The 25,445-nt window shown below is 44.0% G+C and overlaps 1 protein-coding gene across 1 annotated transcript in view; it reads left to right on the forward strand.

The window, feature by feature from the left end:
* SNX32 (sorting nexin 32) overlaps positions 1-25,445 on the forward strand; it is a 276,021-nt gene that overhangs the window by 141,232 nt on the left and 109,344 nt on the right. The window contains exon 11 of the mRNA XM_069207873.1: positions 9,319-9,478. Coding sequence (XP_069063974.1) covers positions 9,319-9,478 — 160 coding nt within the window. The remainder of the gene's footprint in view (positions 1-9,318; positions 9,479-25,445) is intronic.

The following is a 25,445-nucleotide window of genomic DNA, read 5'->3' on the forward strand; positions in this document are numbered from 1 at the left end:
AGTAGTATAGGCGAATGTCAACTGCTCCAACACCTCCTCCAAAAACAGAGCAGTGACACGTAGTTTGTGCTATCTGAGGTGGACGACCATGCCAGAGGAAAGTACAAAGCATTTGAGCTATCTCCGTGAACCAAGAGTTGGGAATGTAGAGTGGGAAGTTCTGTAGGACACAGAGAAATTTGTGAGTATCATCATTTTTATCAGTGTTACTCTAATGAGGAGATTCAAAGAGAGGTTGCGCCAAGTGGTCAGGCTAGCCTTAGTGCTCTTCAGAAGAGTAGCCAGATTGAGGGTTTGGGAAAGTTCTGGACTATTTCCCACATGTATGCCTGGGTATTTGAAGCTGAGCCGACGGAGGAGAATGCTCGATCTCCAACCAGTCAAAGCGCAGTCGCCACACAGAGGTTGAAGAAGGAATTTTGTCCTGCTAAGGCACAGGCTGGAGGCCTCCACAAAAAGACACAAAAGCTTGACGGCCCAAGATTGGCAGGTTAGCGACATGGAGGAGGACTTTGTCAGCATATAAAGCGATCCTGTCCTCGAGGGTGCTTGTCCAGCGCCACCCCTCAATTTGTGCATCACAGAGGACCAACTGAGTTAGGGGCTCAATAGCCAGGGGGAAAAGAAGGAGGGGGGGGACAACTCTGGCCGGTGCCTCTTTCAATCTGAAATTTGACAGAGTTTGTCCCATTGATGTGGACTTGAGCCATTGGGTTTTAATACAGGAGGGTGGTTATCACGCTGAAACAATGTCAAAAACCCATACAAAGCTGGACTGCCACCAAATAGTCCCAATCAACAGCATCAAAGGACTTTTATAGAGTCGGCAAGGTATAGATCTAAGTCCCCTGACAGATCCCCCATGCAGGCGAGAGCACAGTGCAACCTTCGGATACAGTGTTGGGTATTTTGGTTTCCCATAAAGACACATTTGGGATGGAACTGAGCAGAAAGGACCAGGCGGAGCCTGGTTGCCAGGAATTTCACATAGGTTTTAATGTCCATATTCAGTAGGGAGATGGGGTGGTAGGGCACACGATCGAGCCAGGGTGGGATGGTTTTAGAGATACCAACACTGATCGCTAAGTCTAGGTCTGTGGGAAAGGAGCCCTTTTCAATGGCTTCAGTGTATAGAGAAAGTAAAAAGGGCACTCATTGGTCTCTGAATGTGGATTAATATTCGGGAGTGAAGCCATCTGGGCCCAAGATTTACGGGTTTTCAGGTCCCTAATGGCCGCATGAATTTAATCTTCTGTAATTGGTCTATCTAGGGCTTTTCTATAGGTATCAAGAAAACTTTTGTATTTCCAAAGTGGGCACAAGATAAGGTGTTTAAAGCAGTGGTTATTTGTGCAGCTCTGAATTCCGGAGTGCCCATGCTAGCATGCGAATGGCAGGGCATTTCTCAAATAGACATCTTTTTTACACACTGTCTTACATTTGGAAGGAAAAAATGTAGAGAAAGACAAGGGGCAATAGCACTTGTTTTGCTATTCTGTGTTCCCCCAAGCCTCCCGATAAAAATGGTACCTCACTTGCATGGGTGGGCCTAATGCTCGCAACACGAAACGCAACATGGACACATCACATTTTTACATTGAAATCTGACGTGATTTTTGCAAAGTGCCTAGCTGTGGATTTTTGCCTCTAGCTCTGCCGGCACCTAGGGAAACCTACAAAACCTGTACATTTTTTAAAACTAGACAGCTAGGGGAATCCAAGATGTGGTGACTTGTGGGGCTCTCACCAGGTTCTGTTACCCAGAATCCTTTGCAAACCTCACAATTTGGCCAAAAAAAAAATTCCTCACATTTCGGTGACAGAAAGTTCTGGAATGTGAGAGGAGCCACAAATTTCCTTCCACCCAGCATTCCCCCAAGTCTCCCGATAAAAATGGTACCTCACTTGTGTGGGTAGGCCTAGCGCCCACGACAGGAAATGCCCCAAAACAGAATGTGGACACATCACATTTTCCCAAAGAAAACAGAGCTGTTTTTTGCAAAGTGCCTAGCTGTGGATTTTGGCCTCTAGCTCAGCCGGCACCTAGGGAAACCTATCAAACCTGCGCATTTTTGAAAACTAGACACCTAGGGGAATCCAAGATGGGTGACTTGTGGGGCTCTCATCAGGTTCTGTTACCCAGAATCCTTTGCAAACCTCAAAATCTGGCCAAAAAAACACTTTTTCCTCACATTTCAGTGACAGAAAGTTCTGGAATCTGAGAGGAGCCACAATTCCCCCAAGTCTTCCGATATAAATGGTAACTCACTTGTGTGGGTAGGCCTAGTGCCCACGAAAGGAAATGCCCCAAAACACTATCTGGACACATCAAAATTATCAAATACAAAACTACCTGTTTTTGTGGGGTGGGGGGGCACCTGCGTTTTTGGCCCTGGGACATTTCTGGAAACTAGACACCCGAGGGAGTCCAGGGAGGTGTGACTTGCGTGGATCCCCCAATGTTTTCTTACCCAGAATTCTCAGCAAACCTCAAATTTAGCTAAAACAAATCAACATTTTCCTACATTTCTGTGGGGGATCACCGCACCGGGACAAATTTCCTACCACCCAACATTCTCCTCAGCCTCCCGGTAAAAATAATACCTCACTTGTGTAGGTGGGCCAAGTGCCTGTGACAGGGAAGAGCCAAAAACATGTCGAAATTGAGGGGGAACCAAAGCAGGTCCAAAATGCCAGTTTGAAAAAAAACATTTTTAGGCTGACAAGTGCAGCAGAATTTCTATTGGTATAGATGAGACAATGCTGAGTGGTAGGAATTTTGTGGATTCCTCCAGATTCCGGAAGGTTCCATCACAAAAATGTGGGAAAAATGTGTGATTTCCAGCAAATTTGGATGTTTGCATGGCATTGTGGGTAAGAAAATGGTGTGTGGTGCATGTGAAGCACACCACCCTGGAATCAACCAGATGTTTAGTTTTCAGATGTGTCTAGGTCTTGTGGATTTTTCTACATGGCAGCGTCCCAAAGTCAAAAAAGTGCAGCCCTCACCATTCCAAGTGGGACGATTTTGAGAGTTACCAAGCTCAAATGTAAAACCAAAACCCACGATAATCAAATGTCCTCTTGCTTGCCGTGGGATAAGATGTTTTAGTGTGTGGGGGAGAGCTGAAAGACTGTTACCCCCTTCAGTTGGGGTGGGGGCATAACCCGGCCCATACTGGTTGGTAGCCATCTCCCCACTATTTGTTGTCTCTTTTTTTAATTCCCTGGCATCTATTAGACTTTCTGCCGCCCCGGGGCGTGGATTGGGGTAATTGCCCAATCTGCCCACTGGTGGGCAGAACAACTTTGGCCCCATTTATTTGAGGTGTGGGTATGGCCATACCCCCCTCTCATTTTGCCCCTCCCGCTGAAATAGCCCCCAAGAAGAAGCCGAAGAAGGCAGCTGGGACTTCTAAGGCCAAGAAGCCTTTGGGACCCAGCTCATCCTGAAGGCGGTCACTGCCTCTGTCGAGAGGAAGGGAGTCTTCCTGGCGGCCCTGAAGAAGGCTCTGAGCGCCGGCGAGCACAATGTGGACAAGAAAAAGAGCCGCGTTAAGGCCGCCCTCAAGAGCCTGGTAAGCAAGGGCGCCCTGGCCCAGCTGAAGGACACTGGCGCCTCCGGCTCCTTCAAGGTGAACAAGAAGCAGCTGAAGGGCAAGAAGGCGGCCAAGAAGGCTGCAGCCAAGAGCAAGAAACCAGCAGCCAAGAAAGCTGCCCCTGCCGCCAAGAAGCCCAACAAGCCCCCCGCGGGGTGAAGAAGAGCCCAAAGAAGGTCAAGAACCCGGCGGCAGCAAAGAGCCCCAAGAAGCCCAAACAAGGCTGCCAGGAGTCCAGCAAAAGCAAAGGCAGTCAAGCCCAAAGTAGCCAAGAAAAGTCCTGCCAAGGTAGTGAAACTGAAGGCGGACAAACCCAAAGCAGCCAAGCCCAAAAAGGCAGCGCCCAAGAAGAAGTAAGGGCTTCCTGCGAGACACTGCCCTTTGGGGGCAGATGGGCCTGCCAAAAATAGGCCGATGGCCAACAGTAATCTGCCCTCATGGGGAGCGTCCCTTGACGCAAACAAAACACACACACCAATCCCTGGTGTCTCGTGGTTTCCGCCCCCCCTTGGGGGCAGATTGACCTAGCAAAAATAGGCCGAATACAATTTGCCCCACAGGGGAGCTACCCTTGCCTAAGGGGTTGCTCCCCATACATAAAAACATAAAGTAAATAAAAAAATATATACATCCCTGGTGTCTAGAGGTTTCTGCCCCCCCCGGGGGCAGCTCAGCTTAATTATATTAGGCCGATCTGCCTCCGAGGGGGGCAGAAATGGCCTTAAAATATTTTGCGCCCCCCAGGGAGTGGCCCTTGCCCACGGGGCCGCTCCACTTATGGGTAAGTATTTAAAAAAAAATATGTATCCCTGGTGTCTAAGTGTTTTCTGCCCCCCCGGGGACAGATCGGCCTAACTATATTAGGCCAATCGGACCCCAGGGGAAGCAGAAATGACCTAAAAATTATTTGGCCCCCTGGGGAGCGGCCCTTTCCCAAGGGGCTGATACCCTCATGACAATTAGGAGAAAAAAAAATTCCCTGGTGTCAAGTGGGCATTTCTTCTGCCCGATCGCAAGAAAGGAGAGGAAAGGCCTTTCCTCTGCTTTCATGCCTTTCTCGCCCCCTCCATTGATGGTAAGAGAAATGCAAAAGAAGGGCAGGCCTCTGAGGTCAGAGTGCACGATCGCACGCTGTCATCAGATGCCACGGGGGGCAGGGCAGGGGAGGGTTAGGGGTGGAAGGGGAAGTGATTCCCCTTCCATCCCTGCAGTGGTGGCGCTGAGGTGAAGCTCATGGGGGGAGCAGTAGCGCTCCCCCCATGAGCCAGTACCAGGACGTAACGGTTAAGTCCTTGGCACCCCAGCTCCGCAGCCAAGGACATAACCGTTACATCCTTGGCTGCCAAAAGGTGTAAAAGCAGTTGAGTACATTTTATGTAGGGTCATGGGTCACAAGCGCAAAGCCATTAGTGGTAGGCTATAAACACCACTGTAATTTCATAGGCTGTATGGAACACAGAATCCGAGTCGTCCAACATCGCGGGAACAAAGTGGGAGGCAGTATTGCGGTCACTAGTCTGTTCAAAGGTGCCCCATTCTTCTTACCATGCTCATAACTGCGTCGGGCAGTTGTCCTCCAACAACGGCATGCCTCACAAGAGAGTATTTGCCATATTGCGGTTCTGTCAATGTTTAATTGACAGGTGAGGGTCTCAGTGACCCCATGGGTCAGCCAAGATTGTGTTAAGGATGCACATGTCCAGTTCTGTAATGTTGCTTTGCTTATCTCTTTCTTTATTCTTGGAATAGCTCCTTTCCTGTTGCGGTGTTGTGGGTTTGCTAGCTGCCCAGAGAGTGCCTGAGGCTCAAACAGAGCCAGTATTGAAGTAGGATGTACGTTTCTCAACCAGAGAGTCCACCAGGTCCTTGTCTGTCAGGAGCGAAGTGGTAAAGCGCGACGTGGGCGACCGAGGGACGCAGGTCTCACAGTCTGAGAACCTGTGGGGAATGATCAGAAATGCCACGGGGGAGCATAGACATCAGTTCGGGATAGCGAGTGAGCTGAGGCCAACTTAAGAGAGATAACACTCTCATGTGGATGCCAGACCCTCCATGCATCACAAAGGCCCAACGAGGACTACCAGCCTGTGATGGAAGGAGATCAAGCTCGTTGCTCTTGAAAGCTAGGGCTGGAGACATAGAGAAATGGATCCACCATCATGTTGAAGTCAGCCCCAATGGATAAGGTACCACATGGCAATTCAGCTGTTAGATGGGTTAAGTCCCAGAGTGTCTGTTTTTGCATGTGAAGAGAAACTAGATGCTGACGGCATTCTATTGTCTGCTCCCCAACTCACCTGCCACCCGCTGTATCTACTAAGTGGGTCATGGAATGTCTGAGTTACCACCAGAGGGACGTTCTTGTGAAGAAAGATCGCCATACAGCCTCTGGCAAAGCTGGCGTGGTACACACGATTATACCTGAATCTGCCAAGGAAGGAGCAAATAGTGCACTTCAGGTGAGTCTTGTGCACCACTAAAACTATGTCTGGGCAGTGTTGGTGAAGAAGTTTGAGGACCATTGTGCACTATGAGACTGGTGACATCCCAGGAAAGGAGGGTTCAGCCCGTCATGGGGTCAACTGGACTTTGTCGTGCGTGAGGGTCATGAGGAGAGCTGGCCAGGTCTCCAGTGAGAGTGGGTAGTGGCAATAAGAGGAAAGCATAAGAAAAACACAAAAGCGGAGAACAATAACCAAAGAATCATATAAATCCCACAACAGTACACTCAACTACCTCTCCCATGCCTCCACCCCAAAAGCATCTGTTGCCCAGTAACAATTCCCAACAATCATAGAACACGATTGACGTAAAGGATATCAATGTTAGCAGGCACACTGGGTCAAGGGTCAGAATGTGTTGACTCATCCGTGAGGTCATGGTGATGTCACTAAGGGTAATGTGTCATCGGTGACACCTATGGCCCCCGTCACCTGGATGTCTCAGATGGGCCAGGGGCTGATTCGTCTCCTGGGGGGGCTGCGGCCCAGGACAGTCAGAGTTAAAAGATGCGGAGGATCGAGTCCGGCTGCCTTTCCTGTCCCTGTATTTGCAGCGGCATCAAGAGCGGGAGGGGAGCATCAATCCTTTCCCTACAGGACCAGAAAAATAATGATACAGAGGGCCCACTGCTTAGTCGCCCACTTCCAGGCCGCCTCTGAGCTGTCAAATAAGTGGGTACAGGAGCCATGTACCACCCGCAGCCTGACCGGAAAGAGCAGCAAGTAGGGGGACAGACCTGGCCCTGAGTTTTTGCTTTGCGGCGTCGAAGCGTTTGAGTTGCAGCTGCATCGCCTTAGTGTAGACGGGAAATATCATCATGTTTGATGATTAGTATAAGAGCGTTTTTTGTGTGCGTGCTCACGCAAGATCACATTGTGGTCTCTGTATTTAAGGATACGGATGATCATTGGGAAGAGGTCCCAAGAAGGGGAGTTTGGCACCAGTGAGTGGTGGGCCACAACAAACCACGGTGAGACGAAGCCCTTCGGCAACCAAGACTGCAGCCAAGCCTCCAATAAGGTCGCTGAGTAAGGTGTCTTGACCCCCTCGGTGAATTCCACCAGGTGAAGATTATTCTGGCGAGATTGAATTTCGGTATCCTTCGCCCTGGCTTCAGACATCGAACTGTGGCCTGCATGGCCAAAACTTTGGCTTTAACGTCTATGGAGTCAGCTTAGAGGGTGGACAGGACGCTTCTGTCTCCGTTACACAGTCCGTCACATTTCGGAGAGCCTCCCACAACAGGACAACATCCCCACCAATCTCTTCAGTTGTATTTTCCAGGTCCTTCTGGGATGCTTGAATGGCTTGGTGAATGTGGTGCACCTTGGGGGAGACCATGTCAGGTGCAGGGGAATCCCCTCCTGCGGATTTTTTCTGTTGATCAACAGCAGAGGTCGCAAACATGTCAATCTTAAACTGAGAGCTCGAGGCAGGTTGTTGATCTTACTCCATCCTGGCCACAGGCAGATCACGGTGAGGGCTGGTCACCTGAAACGTGCCCACTGAGTGAGTTCCTGCGGGAGATAGGGGGAGGATGCTATTGTGTGCTATTGCATGTCCCTTCACCCCAGGCAGCAAACAGTGGATTGCTAAAAGATATCTCCCCTCAGCCTGCTTAGCCCGGACATGGGTCAGCACGTGCATTCGAGAAGAGGTGCAAGAACAGAGGTGGCAGTCCATAAGCCTCCCTGTTTTACTTCTACTGCAGGGGGGCCCATACACCCCCAGACGTGTCGTCAGTGGAGGTGGAGCCAGAACAGGAGCGGCTGCAGGGCATAGGGGGTATTCTTTCCCTGATGTGCAGTGGCAACATCCTCGTAGGCAACAGTCTAAGAGAGAGGGCACAGGGGGCAACCACAGATTTATTGCAGGGTGCACAAGAAACATTAGGTGTGGATTCTGGGCATCCAATATCAGCAGTATTTCCTCCACAAGCAATGCACTGTTACGCAGCCATGCCAGGCCCACCTGTCGCTGAATGAGCCATTGGTCACGCAATCCGCCCACGCCAAACATCACAGTGGCCCCCCTGGGTTGCTACTCCAAGCGTTCAGCCCCAGTCTCAGGCTCAACATGCTACACTGTGTCCAGCACAGCACCTCAAGCCAGGATATTGGGCGAGCCAGGGGCACACGTTCATGCAAGCGGTCTCGGACTTTGGCTGCTCACAATCCACCAGCAGAAAGGTCTCCAACGTGCCTCAGAGTGTAGGCTATAACAGGCGACTGTGCCCCAGAGCAGCTGCTTCAGCAGCGGGTTCCCAAGATCGAGTTGAGGGCAGCAGGAAGCCCAGGCAATGGTCCATCCATCCCGTCAGTGCACCACCCGGACCGCAATGCAGGCCAGAGCCACCCTCTCCACCCATGTAGCCCCATCTAGCAACACCGTGCATCTTCTTGGGTCGGGACATACCCATGCGGCCCCTGTCAGTGGCTGGGCGTGGCTCAGTGGTAGTGAAGGCCATCACAGCGGCAGGACCTCAGGCCAGGGTACAGAAGGTAAGGAGTCCAGTCTCGGAGAAGGCCTGCAAGCGTGGGCTGCAGCCTTAAGGCCACACTACGGGCCATCGCTATCTTGCAGGTAGCAAGAGTGGGCCCCGGCAGGGTGTTGTCTTCTGTTCTCTGCCTCCCGGAGGCATGGGGGACAGCGCCAGACAGATATGCAGGAAAGCGGCAGAAGAATCAAGATGTCTTTGTGGGGCCCAGTGGCTGAGGATGTCAGAGGAGGTCTCGGGAGCATCCCTGGGATGCGTCCTCCAACTTATCTGCATTGGCCACACCCCCAAAGATGACTAAATGTGTGATGAATGGCCGACTATGACTGTTAGTTGTCATAGTTCCACTCACTGTCCTGAGGAAAACTGTGGGGACATCTTTGAGCCAATAATGTTCAATGTGTATGATTCTGCCTAGTTAATTCTTGTCTATTAATTTGGACTATAGTTTTTCATTTATACCAGCCACACGAAGCTCCTCCTTCAGCTTAACAGTGACCTAGCTACTGTTTGAAAATAATTTCTGAAATTATGTCACGAATGTTCTGTCAGTGAATCACAACCACCCAGCAGGTTTTGTAGACAGACACAGACTCATTTACATCAATTAGTAGATTTAGTATTGACTGATGGTAGCCTTGTTGGGTATGTGGGATCAGCATTTCACTGTGTCTTAGGACATGCAGAATACGATCAAGTAATTTTTATGTATCTTTCCAGGATTTGTTGTATCGCAGGCTTCGAGCACTGACAGACTATGAAAATGCAAACAAAGCCCTAGATAAAGCTCGGATGAAGAATAAGGAAGTGAAACAGGCTGAAAATCACCAGCAAGTGTGCTGTCAAAAATTTGAAAAGCTATCAGACTCAGCCAGACAAGGTAGGAAGAGGTGAATCGAGAGAAAGACCTATTAGGATAGATGTACAGGAGGAAGGGGAAAGGGGTGTAGGGTGTCATTTTGCAAAAGATAATATGTAAATATGTGGAATGTCTGATTTTTAAAAATACAATCATTTGTCCTGAAGAATCGCCTGCACCTTGGCTTTCTCACATTCTCCATTCACATTTTTTTGCCACATGCTGGTTGTGCTGATGAACCTCCTTTCCTGCACTATGTTTAACTAAAGCAGTAAACATTTGCTACCTTGGCTATATAGCCTGGCAGCTGTGTGTTACTGCGATTTCATGATTTTAGACAGATGAATTATTTGATAAAATACTTTTGGCTTGCCTGCTACTTTCAATCTCCATTCTGTTATATAGTTGCAATCAGTTTACACTCCTTTTCTATCTCTTTAGCTCTGTTAGTTTATCATACAACAGCTATGTTTAAAGTTATCTTTTCTGTAACTACCAGTCTATTGTAGCCTTTGTAGATTTTGCCTCCGTTGTTTCTCAACTAGTTATCTCACAAATTTGTGCTTACTGTGGTAGCAAGGTTCGTTACCTCTGAATGTTTTCTTTTGGACCTATCCCACGGGAGAACCAGGAGATAATTTTCTTCATAGAAAACACAAGAATTTAGTTGACTGCCATTTGCCAACCATTAACCCTCAGCCTCCTAAAATTAGGGGTGCTTGGAAGGATTGCTATTTGTTATTCTGCTGACTGACTGCTGGTAGTGTTTTTTAGTAGAAGCACTCTCTCCTGGCATGAAAATTCCATTTGTCTCAACCACATTTCCTTCTTGGCTCTGCACAAGTTTTGTTGTCTCCTAACTGAGAATCATCCCAAAGAACTACAATATTGCAAACTAGCTGTCAGTTGAAAAAGTCTATCCAAGCAGCTAAAAATTAAGTGCCAAGATTTTGTGAAATCACTTAAGAAGGAATTACTCAATATACTGGTACCAGAGAAACTGGAAATTGGCGTAGTACTTATTTATAGCATAAAGTGAATTGTACTTAAACCACAAGTGGCCACCTGATGTTGAAAGGTAGTCAAAAGAGATAAAGCAAGCAGATCGTTAAAGGGGAACATTCAGTTTTTCAAACATTTTGTGAAAGTACTTTTCACCAGTGCAACCCTGAGGTGGAAGAACATGGAGTTCCTTAAATAGGATGCGTTTGAACACACAGTAAACCCACCAAACTGTGATCAATCTTTAAACAGAGGACTAGAAGGCACTGCCATAAATGTCCTTATGCATAATGTGTATATGTGTATGGGGCTGATTTCGAGTTTGGTGGAGAGTGTACTCCGTTGCAACAGCAATAGAGTACCTTCTTCACCAAACGCTCTCATTCATTCTGCTTGATGTAGAGGTGGGTGGACCGCCAGCTCTATGCTGACAGATTAAACTTTACTTCATCAGCGTAAACCTTCCCTGATCGGAGGTAAGCCATCTAAATGCCCACGTTATTTAGAGTGGGCAGTCAGGTGGCTTTATTTTTACTGTCGGTCTCACACCAGGTATGTCCTGCTGGTTAGGAATGGTAAATAGGGATAAGTGACCCCTACACCATGGGATACTCCCATTAATTGTGTATTTCCAAAATCAAAATTCTGCTTTGGGAGTTTGTTTTTGAAAAATAACATAATTTGGAAAAGATTACAGGCTGGCCATCATGTTTGACGGAGCTGTCGTCAAACTTCCCAATATTGACAAGAACTGTTATACTGTGGCTCCTACCAATGTATAGAGATGCCTGCAGGGCCAGACCTCTCTAGATCTGGTGGGCAGAGTATATGTAGAGTGGTGGATGTAATATCCTCAGCCACCCTGTTTTTGCTCTATCCACCAAACCCTAAATCAAGCCTGAAAACCTCAAAATCATACACATCAATGTAGGTTAGTAGTGCAACGTGTATGCAGTGCTGGGAAAATATTATTCATATGATGGAGATCCAGTAGCAGATGACCTGTGCAGTTCTGCTCCGATCTTTCAAAATTGCATAATATGTATTCAGAAAGAGACATGTATGCTCTGTTCTAATTGTCCAAGGGAGAGTGGAACAAGGCCACTGTGTTTCACACTCTTTGCAGGTAAGCTAGGCATGGAACGATTTTCAGAATGTGTAATATTGGAAATTGCTTACTTTAGCTTTGCTGTAGTCCAATCAGATGTTCCTGATCAAATTACCCATATGTTGGAATTTGGAGTTTGGGTCAATTGGTTTTGGTGGGGGAGGTTTCATTGTGAGGTACTGGAGTAAAAGCAACAAGGCTATATAATGGAGGGGTCTTTTACAGATGGTTCATATACATCTAAAAAAATCATGTGGATAGTGGCAACATAACCACTGTAGGCAAGTGTCACCAATGTACCTAGGTAAATCAAAACCAAATCACTTGATCAGGGGGAACCAAATGGTTGGAGATGGATATTAAAAAAGGTTTTGATATTATAAACACTATAGAATGGTGCACACATCCAATGAAAGCCAGATTGATAAACAAGGAATTCAGACCACTGAGCAACAGTCAAATAAACATGTTTTGCACAGATTCACATCTTTTGACTTGTCTCTTGTTGGCTGTCTCTTTTTCACGTAATCAACCGGGATGAAATGAAATGCTCAAGGATGCTGAAGTCCATAACAGGTCTAATAAGACCAGCACTACATATGCTACCTTTGTCAGTTTCCCTTCTTAGGTCATCAACAGGTGAGACCATAACTTGTTCAGTTCCCTGATGTAGGCTAACACTTGGCTCCAGGAATTTGAAAATGCTACCCTCAAAAAAGGAACAACTCTGTTTATAATGACTTTTCATCAGTTAGGATAAGATATTTGGGAAATTGATATGAAATTGAAGGGTTTAGTTGGATCCAAATCAATTTTATCTCCAACTATTTTGCACGATGTTAAGAACATTACATGATGTCATGTGTTATAGTCAAATCTTTTGACAGGCATAAAACGTACAGAGCCTCAGGTGGCAGCCCTTTTTGTCTCTAGTTGTTCCACCAGAAAGACTTCAAATGTTATCAATCTCTCCTCTTTTGAAGAAGAAAACCAGGACTAAGAGTACCTACAATAATGATGATGGAGCCATGTTTAAGGGCCTCCTGCTGAGGGAACTGGCCCATAATTCTTGGAAATATCTTTCAGCACTGGAAATGGATGAGGCACATTAAACCTCCTGGTCCCACTGCTTCTTCTTCAGAATAAAACCACTTATTAGGCTCTTCTTCTAAAACAATATTCAGTACGTTTTCTAAAGATGAAAGTAGACAGTAGGGGCAGAGCCTATATAGTTGAGGTACTCTTCATCTTAGGTAACCCACTGTTTAAAACTATTTGATGATGGTTGCATTATGCAAAGAAAATATCCAGCTTCTTTGCAGTTTCAATATATCTTTACTCGGCTGTAGAACAGCCATAAAAGAGCAAGGAATCACAACACATACCAGTAAAACATACATATACAGATGTAGCCAAAGACACAGTATAAAAAGTTTTTTAAAAATTGGAAACAAAAAGCTCATAAATTCATACACCTGATTCAAATATTTTCCTAATAGCAATTGCACTTTTTATAAATCTGAAAACAGCAAAACAGGTATTTAATGTGTCTAATTAACGTAAGATTTTTAGAGCTAGTTTATGTGTTCTGACTTTACTCTTACATAAAATAGGGACCAAAAATGAGCAACATGGCACCGAAAATGAAGTGCAAAAGAGCATAAAGTAACGTGCTTTGCCTGGATACACCATTGCACTGGCAATGTTCTAAAAATGATCTCTGCACAGGAAAAACAATAATAAAGTGCACAGTGTCTAGCCTTAAACAAGTTAGGTAAAAACGTTATCTAGGGTGTGTTATAAATGATAAATAAGGTTCTGGACCAGCAGATGTGCAAACAATAGAATAGTCATGAAAAAGATTACACCCTTTCCCACCCTATCTTAATGAACATTTCTAAAAAGAGTAATTTGATTTTCTTTACAGCTTGTTTCAATCAACCCGGGGTTGACATACATATTTGCAGCTCCTATAAGATAAAACATTCTGTCAACATATACTAACCATGGGAGGTGATGCACATTACCCAATGATAAGCAATCCACCAAAAAAAAGCTCTGACCAGGTCCACTTACTGCTTGGTGCAGCTTCTTTTCATTCTTTGCATGGGTCTCAAATTTGGGATTCACAAGGCAGTAAGGTTTACCACACTGAAGGTCGAGCCCTTCTTTAGGGTAATGGAAATGGCAATGTGTCAGCTCCACACTTGGCAAGAAATAGACATATACTAAACTTGGACACCTCTGTAATATTATAACAAATTTACCTTCATGGGCCCTCAAGATAAGCAGGTGGTACAATGGGTTCATGCATAAATTTAAGTAATTTAAATTGAAGATGAGATTTCACTGTCACTTTTACTTGGCTTGTAATGAGACGTTTTGCTACGGGTTGGACAGCTAATACAGCTTCTGCAAAGGTTTAATTGTTCAGAATTCTCTCCAACCTCTGGTGGCGTGGTATTTTAACCACTCTGCCCGAGGGTGATCATTGTAGCCCTCTAATTCAGTTCCATTGTACTGTGTGGCATGTCTACAAACTTGAATATACACCTGTATTGTGGTAGGCCACATGCCATGTCCTTCCCTCATCAGCTCTGGATTATATCCCTTCTTAAAACAGATTTATTTCCCAAAGGAATATTATATGGTGCATACTGTCCTCATGAGAGGAACTGAAAGGAAACTATTGCTGATTTCTAATGTGGAGAACCAAAAGCCGCAGGAACAATCTTCACTATCCATTCTAAAAAGGTGTCTACTGCTGGTGCCACATGGGACAGAACATTGTTCAATCTCTATCGTTATTAATTGACCTATAGTGGATTGTTCAACAGCTCTTCTCTACCCTCAGGACTCATCTTTTTCTGTACAAGCGGATCTGGAGGGGCATAGAGCCTATTTTCAGTTGTCTGAATAACCCTTTCTTGAGCCACCATACCGATTGATGGGATCCTCCGTTAGGGATAGATATTTCAGGTTTAAACTATGTTTATTTAGAATAAGGTCCACATAAACGCAAAACCACCATATTTACATATTTTTTCAACACTAAGGCCATCATTATGATACTGGCGGTAAAAAACGTCTACCGCCACGGCGACGGCCGTCAAAATACTGTAGCCGCGGCTACCAGCCAGATTTCCGCCAGAAGGATGGCGTAAAACCGGCTGTGGCTATGCCGGCGTATGGCGGTAAGGTGGCGCTGCTGCCAGAGGCAGTGCCACACCAGTAGACCGTTGCTAGCCGTATTATGAGAAATAATACGGCCTGGCAGTGTTCTGCTGACGGATGCAGCGCCCTGTCCCATCTCCTGCCGGAGGACCCCCTGCACACAGGTAAGTGGGTGCTCCGACAGGGGAGGGGTGCTGTGTGTGGGGGGGGTGTATGTTTGTATGTGCGTTTATGCTGGTGTGTGTTGCGTGTTAGATGCTAGTGTGCATTTATGAAGGTGTGAGTGCATGTATGTTATGTTTTGTGAATGCGTGTGTACGTGCATGTTTGAAAGTGTGTGCTGGTATGTGTGAGTGGAAGTATGCATGCGTGGATATTTGTGGGAATGTGTGTGTGTGTATGTGTGTGTGAAGGGGGTGTGAATGTAGGGGGGGTGGGAGGGCATTGGAGAGGCAGGAGGGGTGGGGGAACTGGAGAGGGAGGGAGAGGGTGGGAGACCCCTATCACTGACAGGGAAGGAATTCCCTATCACTGATAGTGCCCTACCGCCATGGTTTTCGTGGTAGTAAGGAAGGAACGAAAACCTTGGCGGTAGGCGCGGTCATAATCCCGTGGGTGGAGCAGACACAGCCGCTGGGTTGGAGATAGATATCTGCAGCCCCGCGGCTGTGACCTCCATGGCGGTCGGAGTGGTAAATTGGCGGGTTGGCTTCAGCCACCCCACCAATGTCATAATATGGCAGTACGTACCGCCAGTCTGTTGGCAGCACTTACCGCCATATTTCCACCGACCACTGGGGTCATAATGACCCCCTAAATTTAAAAACCACTTAATATTGAGTGAAAAAAAGAACAATGGCACATTCCAAAGAAGGCATTGTTCTTAATAGGTAAATAGTGTATCTTTTGTTGTAGCAACATTACAAACAAATACTGCTTGAGGAATACTCTATTAAGTGACTGAAGGAACAAGCACTCAAAAGCAACATTATTTACATCATTTTCACCAGGTATTTCATACTAGTAAAAGCCATTAATTGTTATTTGAGACTAGGTTTTCTGATCTCAAGATTAAAGGCATTTACACACTATCATAGTTTCAATAACTAATTCCTTAAATAACCATTGGTAAATTAATAATGTATGGAAAACCTTTTATAACATAAATAGCCCGTCAGTTTGGATACATATTTTTTTGTAGCAAACCAATTGAGCTCAAGAGCCTTACCATGTTCATCCTTACTCACTAGCAAAGTTCGTTTTACACTCTCCAATTATTGCAATTAAAAATTAACCAACAGTAAAGGGATGTTCTAGATGTAATTGCTGATTCCACTGGTTATCAACAGATTTATGAATGCACAGAAAAAACATGTTTAAACAGATGCATGGGATTTTTAGAAGATTCCTTAGATTTATGGAAGTACAATATTATAGAATAGAAGTACTTGCTAGTATAATACATATTGTCAAATTCATCTGTAACCAATTTATGTGTACCGCTGCATAGTTTGGAAGACTAAGCAGCCTTTTTAGAGGCACTAAATATATGATGCCCTTTTGATACAATATTTACCTTGGAAAAAATTATGAAAGGTTCAGGTGAGTAACTTCCAGCCACAGAATTATATTTCATAATACCCCCAACGTGTGAAAAGGGTGTTATTGGATTAACTTCATGTAAACTTCTGAGGTCAACCTGGTATTGAAAGTAGTACCAACATACTTCAAATAATTCACATGCTCTAGTTTGTCACCAGTCAAGAATCAAGCGTAAGTAATATTCGCTCAGTACTTGGTATTAATAGAACCCATGACCAGTTTATTATTTGAATTATTCAAGGCCTTAATCTTGTTTAAAGCTAACCAATGTTTCAATTATTCCTGATAAACACCTATTGATATTGGCCTGAACTTGGATTCTTAGAGTGAAGCAATTGCAACATAACAAATACACCAGGTGGGATTTTAGGTAGCTACATTTAAAATATTGAGTGATCAATCTTGTCAAGATCTGCTTTAAAATCAACAAAGCAGCACTAATGCTTCCCTGCAGTTTCTATCTCCAGGCAGTTGGTCAAAGGGCAGATGCTTGATCAGCAATGCTGTGTTCACTCATGAAACCTGCTTCTCCAAATGCTGTTACATCAGGCTTGTCAAACATTGCAAAACAATTATTGAAAAAGCTTTTAAATTGTTATCAAACAAAGATATCAAATAGTAATTACCTGGATCATTTCAGTCAACCTGTTTCAACAACTGCTTTATTATTGCTGTACTCCAGCTGGGGGTGCATTACCCAATTTTATGTTATGTCGTGGGAAAGGGGTTGTACATAATTACCCTAGTACGCTTAATTTACATTAAGTACCAGTGGTCTGAGAATCCTCTGTCAACTTGCAGCACACATACCTTTCATGCAAACTAGAGTCCTCTTATTGTTTTGAAGATTCATCAGTGAGCACATTATATGATCAACTGCAGAGCAACTAGTGTGTGCAGGCATAATATCACAAAGTGATGGATTGTACAAAAAAAAGATAAAAAATAAAAAACAATCCATGCTAGTTCTGATATCAAGTTCTCTAAGCAAAAGTCTATAATAATTTTAAGTCTCAATCCAAGCTTAGAATAATCAATTTGGACCAGTTAGTTTAATAAATGTTTACTTTTTCTCATAATAAGATTTTTCTAAACTAGTTCTTCTCTGAAAATTGCAAAGCATTTATCTTGCCTCAATGAATCCGTAAGATGATCAGCCTTGCATTACATGATAAATGATCTTACATAATACAGTGTAGTCTTTAGCAACAAACAATTTGGCAGAAAAAATGAAACTCTTTTGTGAGTTCATTATTGACCTTTTTTACCCCTATATCCACCACCTTATAGAATACTGCCATCTTGGTCACATTTTTACCCTGATGATTACAATATCCTACTAGTTTGTGGCTGAGAGTGGAGTAGTGCTTAAGAAAGGAATTCTGGAAAGAATATATACTAACCTTCGTAAATTAAATGGTCAGATTTTACCAGTTGTAGTCCCGTGTGTTGTGGAGCCAAGATATATATAAAAAAATCCAGCTAGGTTTGACAGACTCCTTATCCTTTATTCATGACAACCCAATATAGTCACATTCTTCAGCATCTAGTTTTCCAAAGAATGATCTTTGAATCTAGGTAGATAAATTTGACTGATTAATGTTGTCCTTGCTATTAGAGTTATCTTTTTTTATTGGCTGTATAAACATCAGCTGCTAAGCTTAACTGATCAGATGTAGCCATTATTAGTATCACCTTTGTATTGGCTTTATTTAGATTAGCTACTGTCCTTTCTGGTGTGAGCTGTAACTTTATGCCTTTACATATGTTCAGTTGATTCATAGATTGTTATTGAGACTTTGAATTTATACCTACCAAATTACTTTTTGAGAAAAGTCTCACTCTAGGATTGCTTTATATGAGAAGCACACGTCAATTAGAAATTTAAACCTATTTTTTGGGTTTAATGATTGCTAGTTTCAGAACCTCTTTGCAACAAGAAGGTACATTTCTCCAGGGATAGTTTTTGAATGAATCCTTAATCCAGTGAATGAAGGTTAATTAGATCTTTAGAAAAATGAAGGATGTCAGATTCATCAGTTTGATTGATTTGAAAGGAAGCCAAATGTGAGGAGTATATCTCTCCTTTACATAACATTTTAAATATTATGATTTCAATAGTCTTACATTTGGCCAACTGGATCCTTAAAGAAGTAGGGAAACTCATATCATATGCTTATCATTTGTCCACAGTTATGTGAATACCCCTACTCAAACTTTGATGAAAGAATGGAAGGATGTATTGAAGCTACTGAAAATGCTAGCTGCTGAGGAATAGTAACCTGAAGATTGTTTGTTCACAAAATATTGAGTTTTTAGTATCGGAATACAGAAATATCGGAAAACATATTGTGATACAAAAGTATAGTGATGCAGAAATTTTATTGTAAAAATAAAGTATTTTTCAGGTAAGTAATATCATTGTTAAAATCTTTTTCAATAATATAGTTGTAAAGAATATCATTTTTAATCATTTTAATGTGGTTTAGTTCACATATTGTGTTAATATTGTTTCTACAATTGTTATTGTTTTAAAAATATAGTTTGTAATTTTAAGTGATTTGCAGTTTTTAATTCAATTGTTAATAGTAATTTATAGTGTCATAGAGGGTTTGGTTTGTAGGGGGAATGAGTGGGAAGTTAAGTAATTAATACTTTTTAAGTATGTGATTGACATAAATTATGTAGACTACGTAATACTGAAAAATTATGTAGACTAGGTAATACTGATTGAATTAACTATATTTTAGGTATGGGTTGCTATGTTTGTAGAGGTGAAGGTTGCAAAGCTAATTGGGTACTTAACAATTATTTATTTATTAATTGTTTAATTGATTAATTATGAAAATTATGTAATCACTTATTTTAGATACATTTTAGACATGGGCTGCTGGGTTTGTAAGGATATAGGGGTAAGAAGTTAATTAAGTAAATAATTATTAGTGTATAATTAAATATTTAATAGATTAATTATTATTTTAATTGTGTAATAATTACATATATATTAATGATATTTTAGGTGTTGACTGGGTTTCTAGGGCTATTGGGTAGGGAGTTAGTTAAGTAATGATTATCAATTATAGCAAGTATGTAAATTGGTTAATTATTACATTGTTTTTTAATTTTGTAAACTGGTTAATAGTTTTTTTAAATGTTATAATACATTTATATTGAGTTTTATATATTATTTTAATTTAATTTGGTTATGCAAATATATAATGTGTTTGAAGTGAAGTAGTTTATCTATTGGTGCTTGCATTGGAGTGAGAATAGTAAATCTTGCCCCTCCAAAGTCCAACACTTTACCTACTGTTGCACAGACTTGAATGAGACTAGTACATTTGACCCCTCTGAAGTCCAATGCTTTCTCTACCTCAGACTGGAAAGGGAATAGTGAGTTTTACCCCACTGAAGTCCAATGCTTTCCTTATTGTTGCGCAGGATAGAGTGGAAATAGTACTTTTAACCCATCTGAATTCCAACACTTTCCTTACTGTGCACAGAATGGAGTGGGAGTACTAAATTTAATCCCTCTGAAGTTCAATGCTTTCTCTACTTCATAAACTGGAGGGGGAATACTGTATGTATTATTCCTTGTATGTATTATTCCCTGATTTAAATGCATTTCCTGATATTGTTTAAATATATTTATTATTAATATTTTTATAATTTTAATTTTATATTATTTATATTTTTATTTGTTTCTAAATTTGTATAATATTTTTTGTAAATATCTTTTTTTATTTTTTATTTTATTTCTTTAGTAATTTATATAATATTTTGGAATTTAAATCTAATTCATATAATGAAAATATATATTTTCTAATAATTGTGTTGTATAGGTATGCATATAAACATACACACATATATGTATGTCTGTTTATATAAGTATATATTTTATATAGCATTAAATAATAGTGAGATTTAACTAGTATATTTATGGTATGTATTAAAATATTTAAGATTTACTACTTGAAGCTATATATATATATTAAGAAAATGTATTTGTATGTTTTTAACGGTATTAATGTGAAACAATATTGTTTCAATATTTTATACTTACCAGTATAAGTAAACAATATTTTTGTTAGACACATTTGTTTTGCGTTATATAGTCGGTTCCGATATTACACCAGTGATCGCTGAAGATCTGTCTTAGAGCTTTGGAACGCCCCTATAGCAGCATCCAGCATTTTGCAGATGACTTTCATGAGCCCTAAAACTGGCTGATCTAGTAAAGACTGAGCAACCACCCAAATTCAAATCAGAGATATTTTCCGTTAATTCATGAGATTCACCAAATGGTGGTTGCTTTAGGGTAAATTTACCCGCAACCTTGGTTTGTTCATCATTCACTAGGAGCCCAAGTTCCTCAAAAGACTATTTCAAAAAGGAAGACTGAACTGAAGAATTAATAAGATGATCAACACAGTTAGTTGAGAGTACCACCAAAACTTCAGAACTAGTCTTGTTTCTATTATCTAGATCAAATAAATTAAATTGATAGTAAAACATAATGCCAGATATATAGGGACAGGTTTGCGATTACCAAATAGCAAATTTTTATGACTCACTATTTGGTAATCGCAAACACCCATGTACTAATGTGTGTTTCACACATTGTGCGAGTCTCAGTGGGTCTCAAATAGAACTACCTTATTTATATTCATGAGGTAAGTTTTGCTTCGTGACCCATTGGGAATCATGAAGAAATCACAGGGATGGTGGATGGTGGGGTCAGCAGACCACAAAGTCTGTGATTGCATTTAAATAAACAATCTATTTTTTAAAAATAAATGCAGCCTATTTTCCTTAAACAAATTAAAAGATTTCTTTCCTTTTTTAAAGAGCAGGCAGTGGTCCATGGGACCACTGCCTGCTTTAAAAAAAAAAGTTTTTACAAACATTCTCAAATGGGAAGGGGTCCTTTCGGGACCCCTTCTCATTTGCGAATGGGTTACCACCAACTTGACATTGGTAGTAAAGTGTGAGTGTTTTGCAACCGCATTTCAGGTGCAAAACATTCACACATACTACTGCGATTTGGTATTAGGAAGGGATGCCCTAACCATGCCCCTTCCTAATACCAAATTGCAAGCTTAGTTTCTAGATTAATAGACTACTGAATCGCAAATAGGGCTTGGTACATCAAAAAATGCTTTTTTGTGGTCACAAATGGCCTGATTCTGAGAATCAGACTGATGTAACCTCAAAAAAGCTTTGTACATCTGGCCCATACTGTTTAATAAGTGAATTTGCGGATTGAAATACAAGTCCCTGGAAATAGCTTGCAAATGTTTTAAACTTCGTAATAGATTACATTTAAGGAATCTCTACTGAATCCTCAAAACGCTCCCACTGACAACTGTGGATGTAACAGAGCTATATCCGTAGCCTCTTCAAATATATATCAGGATTTGTTTAAGTGTATGGAATCAAAGGCGACACAGACTTTGCTATTTTGTGGGCATTTGATATCTACGGGGGCAAAGTAATTGGTAATGACCTCCTGGAGCTTGATGTAGGTGAACTATATACTGAAATACAATTATATTTCAAACCTTCATTGCTACATGTATTGGAATGAAAGTAAATTTCTTTTAGATGCATTTTTTAATTTCAAGATATAAAAGCATTAATCAAGAAAACAAAAAGTAAATAATGTACACTAAACAAAGAAGAAGCTAAACATGAGTGCATAAACTGAACATAAATCGAAATTAACAGTATTGAGGGGCAAGATGGTGTTCGCGAAGCTGCCTGCTGCAGGCCCCACCCCGACACCGTGTGTGCAAACGCCTCTTTGCAGAGGCCCCGGAGCTGCGGTGTAGGGATGTCCCGGTAACCGAGATCCCGATCGTGCTGGGTGCCGGTGTTATTTTGCCCCCCCTCAAGCCTGCTGAGGCTGCTGGATCACAGGATAAGCTCAGAAGGGCCCCAGGAGGTTCAAAGTTACCTCAGAAATAAAGGACACCCCCTCCCTCTTTTCTATAAAGGCTGCTGCACCCAAAGACAAGCTCTGGGAGGCTCAGAGCTACCTCGGTACAAAATGACAAGCTGAGGTGGTGAAAGAGGTGAACAGACTGAAGTAATCACTAGGGCACCCATAAACGCAAGCATGCAAATGCAAATGGAGAGCTATACAAAGGATACTCAAGACACCCATGGCACTGTTGATGAGCCCCTGGAATCCAGCAGTAGAAAAGGGAAAGAATTAAGGCCCTCATTACAACCCTGGCGGTCGGTGTTAAAGCAGCGGTAATACCACAAACAGGCCGGTGGAAACAAAATGGGATTACGACTGTGGTGGAAACCGCCAACATAGACAGCCACTTTAACACTCCGACTGCCACGGCGGTAACAACAAACATCGCGGCGGTAACCGCCAACAGACAGGCGGAAGACAATGTACTGCCCATCCTATCACAAGATGCCTATCCGCCACCTTTTCTGCGGTGGAACCAACGCGAACAAAAACACGGTGGAAACAGTACACAGAAGGGAAAACACTCACCTCTCCACACCCCACAAGGAACCAGGACGCCATGGAGCCCGAATTGCAGATACTGCCGATGCTCGTCTTCCTTCTCTTCTATCAGGAGCAGCGGCGACGGCCATGGTGAGTACTGCATCTACAACACAGGGGAGGGGGGAGGGAAAATAGAGTGACACACACACGCAACACCCCCACCCCCACCCACAACACCATACACACAAATACATGCGGCAACAGTACACAAACAACCCCCGAACCCCCTGGAAGAACGTAAGGACAAAAGGAATTGATTTGAACTAATGTAATCATGTGAAATCTCATTATCAAAGTTAAAAATAAAGTAAATGCAATTATGTACACCAACTACACAAGTCTGGATAGTGCACCAATCATTGTCCGTGGACCACTGGACCCAAAATGCATGGGAGAAGCCCACACATGATACCTGACTGGAAACGGAGAGAACACTGCTGGGGCATCAGATCGAAATGAAACAGGCACCTCAGGGGAAGGAGGAGGGGGGCACCTCAGCCAGATGAATGCACGACACCACTGCTACACGAGGGGGCTCCATGCCCATTGATGTATCCTGGTGAGTGCAAAGCCACAGGTCCCTCAAGTCTCTCCAGTAGGTGGTCTGCCCACTGCTTTATCCTGGGGAGTGCAAAGCCACAGTCTCTCAAGTCTCTCCAGTGGATGGTTTGCCCACTGCTTTATCATGGATGCAAAGCCAGTCTCTCAAGTGGATGCCTTTCTCCACTGGTTCTGGAGGGGGCTTTGTGCCCAGAGTGCTTTATCCTGCCAAGAACTGAGGTAGTGGATGTGAATCTCCACTGGTTCTGGAGGGGGCTTTATGCCCAGAGTGCTTTATCCTGCCAAGGACTGAGGTAGTGGATTTATCTCTCCACTGGTACTGGAGGGGGATTTGTGCCCAGAGTGCCTCATCCTGCCAAGGTCTGAGGTAGTGAATGTATCTCTCCCCTGGTTCTGTAGGGGGCCTGGTGCCCAGAGTGCTCCACGTGCAGTGTGGCCGGTACAATTCCCTCACCTGGGTGTGTGTGCCATGAGATTGCTGAGTTACAGGTAGCATGATACGCTATGGAGGCAGCAACATACCCCACACTGCTGGGTCTTTGCATTCCACCTGCAGGTGACATCGGTGATGACAGTAATGCTTCATGGAAGCTGCCCAGGGTCCTGGAACTCACCACCAGCCTTGGAGACTGACCACTGGCGGTGCTGGCTGCGGGGTCTGTGGCGGTGGTGCTGGCTGCGGTGTCTGTGGCGGCGGTGCTGGTTGCGGGGTCTGTGGAGGCGGTGCTGGCTGCGGGGTCTGTGGCGGCGGGCCATGTGCCAGCAGCTGCTGAGGGAGAAAGCAGGGGAAGAGGCTGGGGACTGTCGCAGCGGCTGTAGACGTGCCAGAGACGGTGCAGGTGGTGGTGCAGATGGCAGTGTTCGCCGGATACAGGTTGGCATGGATGTGGACAGAAGGTGTGACACTGGTCCCTCAGAGTGTGCCACCATGCCCTCTCCTGACCTGTCCTTCAGTTTTTGGGCCTTCCCCACCTTTGATGGAGGCGCAGTTGTCTTGCCACTATCCCCTTTCGTTTTCGCTGACCCCTTGGTGGCTGGTGTTTTCGGCTTCTCCCTCTGGCATGTGGGCACTTTTTTTACCTTGGCAGGTGGCAGAATGTCCTTGCCCTCGCTATGTGGCACACTGGCAGCCCTGATGGTTGGCGCACTCCATGATCCCGCAGTTGCTGGCACCACTGAGCCTGGGGATGTGGTGGCTGAGGTGTTGGGCTGGGACCTGGAAAGCCTGGCCCTAGGAGAAGGACGGGGGGGGGGTGAAGGGAAGAGGTCAAGGTTTGACAGGAAAAGTTTTTTAGACACACTGGGACGGGTAGATGGAGGGGGTTTGGGAGTGGAAGAAGAGGTAGTGGTTGTAGGAAGTGTACGTCTGCTGAATTTGGGTGAAAATGCATGGGCTGGAGGCTGTTGTGAGGTGGATGGCTGTTGGGTGGGTGTGTGCCTGCGTTTGTGTACTTTGGGAGGAGGGCTCAAAGACGCACTGGTAGAGGACACTGGGAATATGTGAATGGTAGTGGGGGTGGTGAGTGCACGTGAGCGGTGTTTGGTTATGGGCGTGCTGGTGATGGAGGTAGTGGCTGAGGATGTAGTGCATGCAGGTGTGAGTGGAGTTGAGACTGGGAGGGAGGAAGGAGACGTGGAGGAGGGGGACACAGTGGAGGAAGTGGATGTTGGTATGTGTGCATGGGTATGGTGCTTGTGTGAGTGCCTGTGGGATGTGTGGTGCTTATGTTTGCCTGAGCCACTCTTGTGTGTTGACGTGTGTGCATGCTGGTCTGATGGTGTGATTGGGATAGGCTGAGGTACAGGGGACTGGGTCTGGGTAGAGGAGGTTGGAGGGGGAGGCTGGACACAGGGACAATGGCTGCCATCAGTGCTGAGGCCAGAGCCTGAAATGCTCTCTTTTGGGCTGCCTGACCAGAATGAATGCCCTCCAGGTATGCATTTGTTTGTTGCAAATGCCTCTCAACACCCTGGACAGCATTCAGAATGGTAGACTGCCCAACTGTGAGGGA

The sequence above is a fragment of the Pleurodeles waltl genome, chromosome 9 (genome assembly GCF_031143425.1).
Source record: "Pleurodeles waltl isolate 20211129_DDA chromosome 9, aPleWal1.hap1.20221129, whole genome shotgun sequence".
In the NCBI taxonomy this organism is placed as follows: domain Eukaryota; kingdom Metazoa; phylum Chordata; class Amphibia; order Caudata; family Salamandridae; genus Pleurodeles; species Pleurodeles waltl.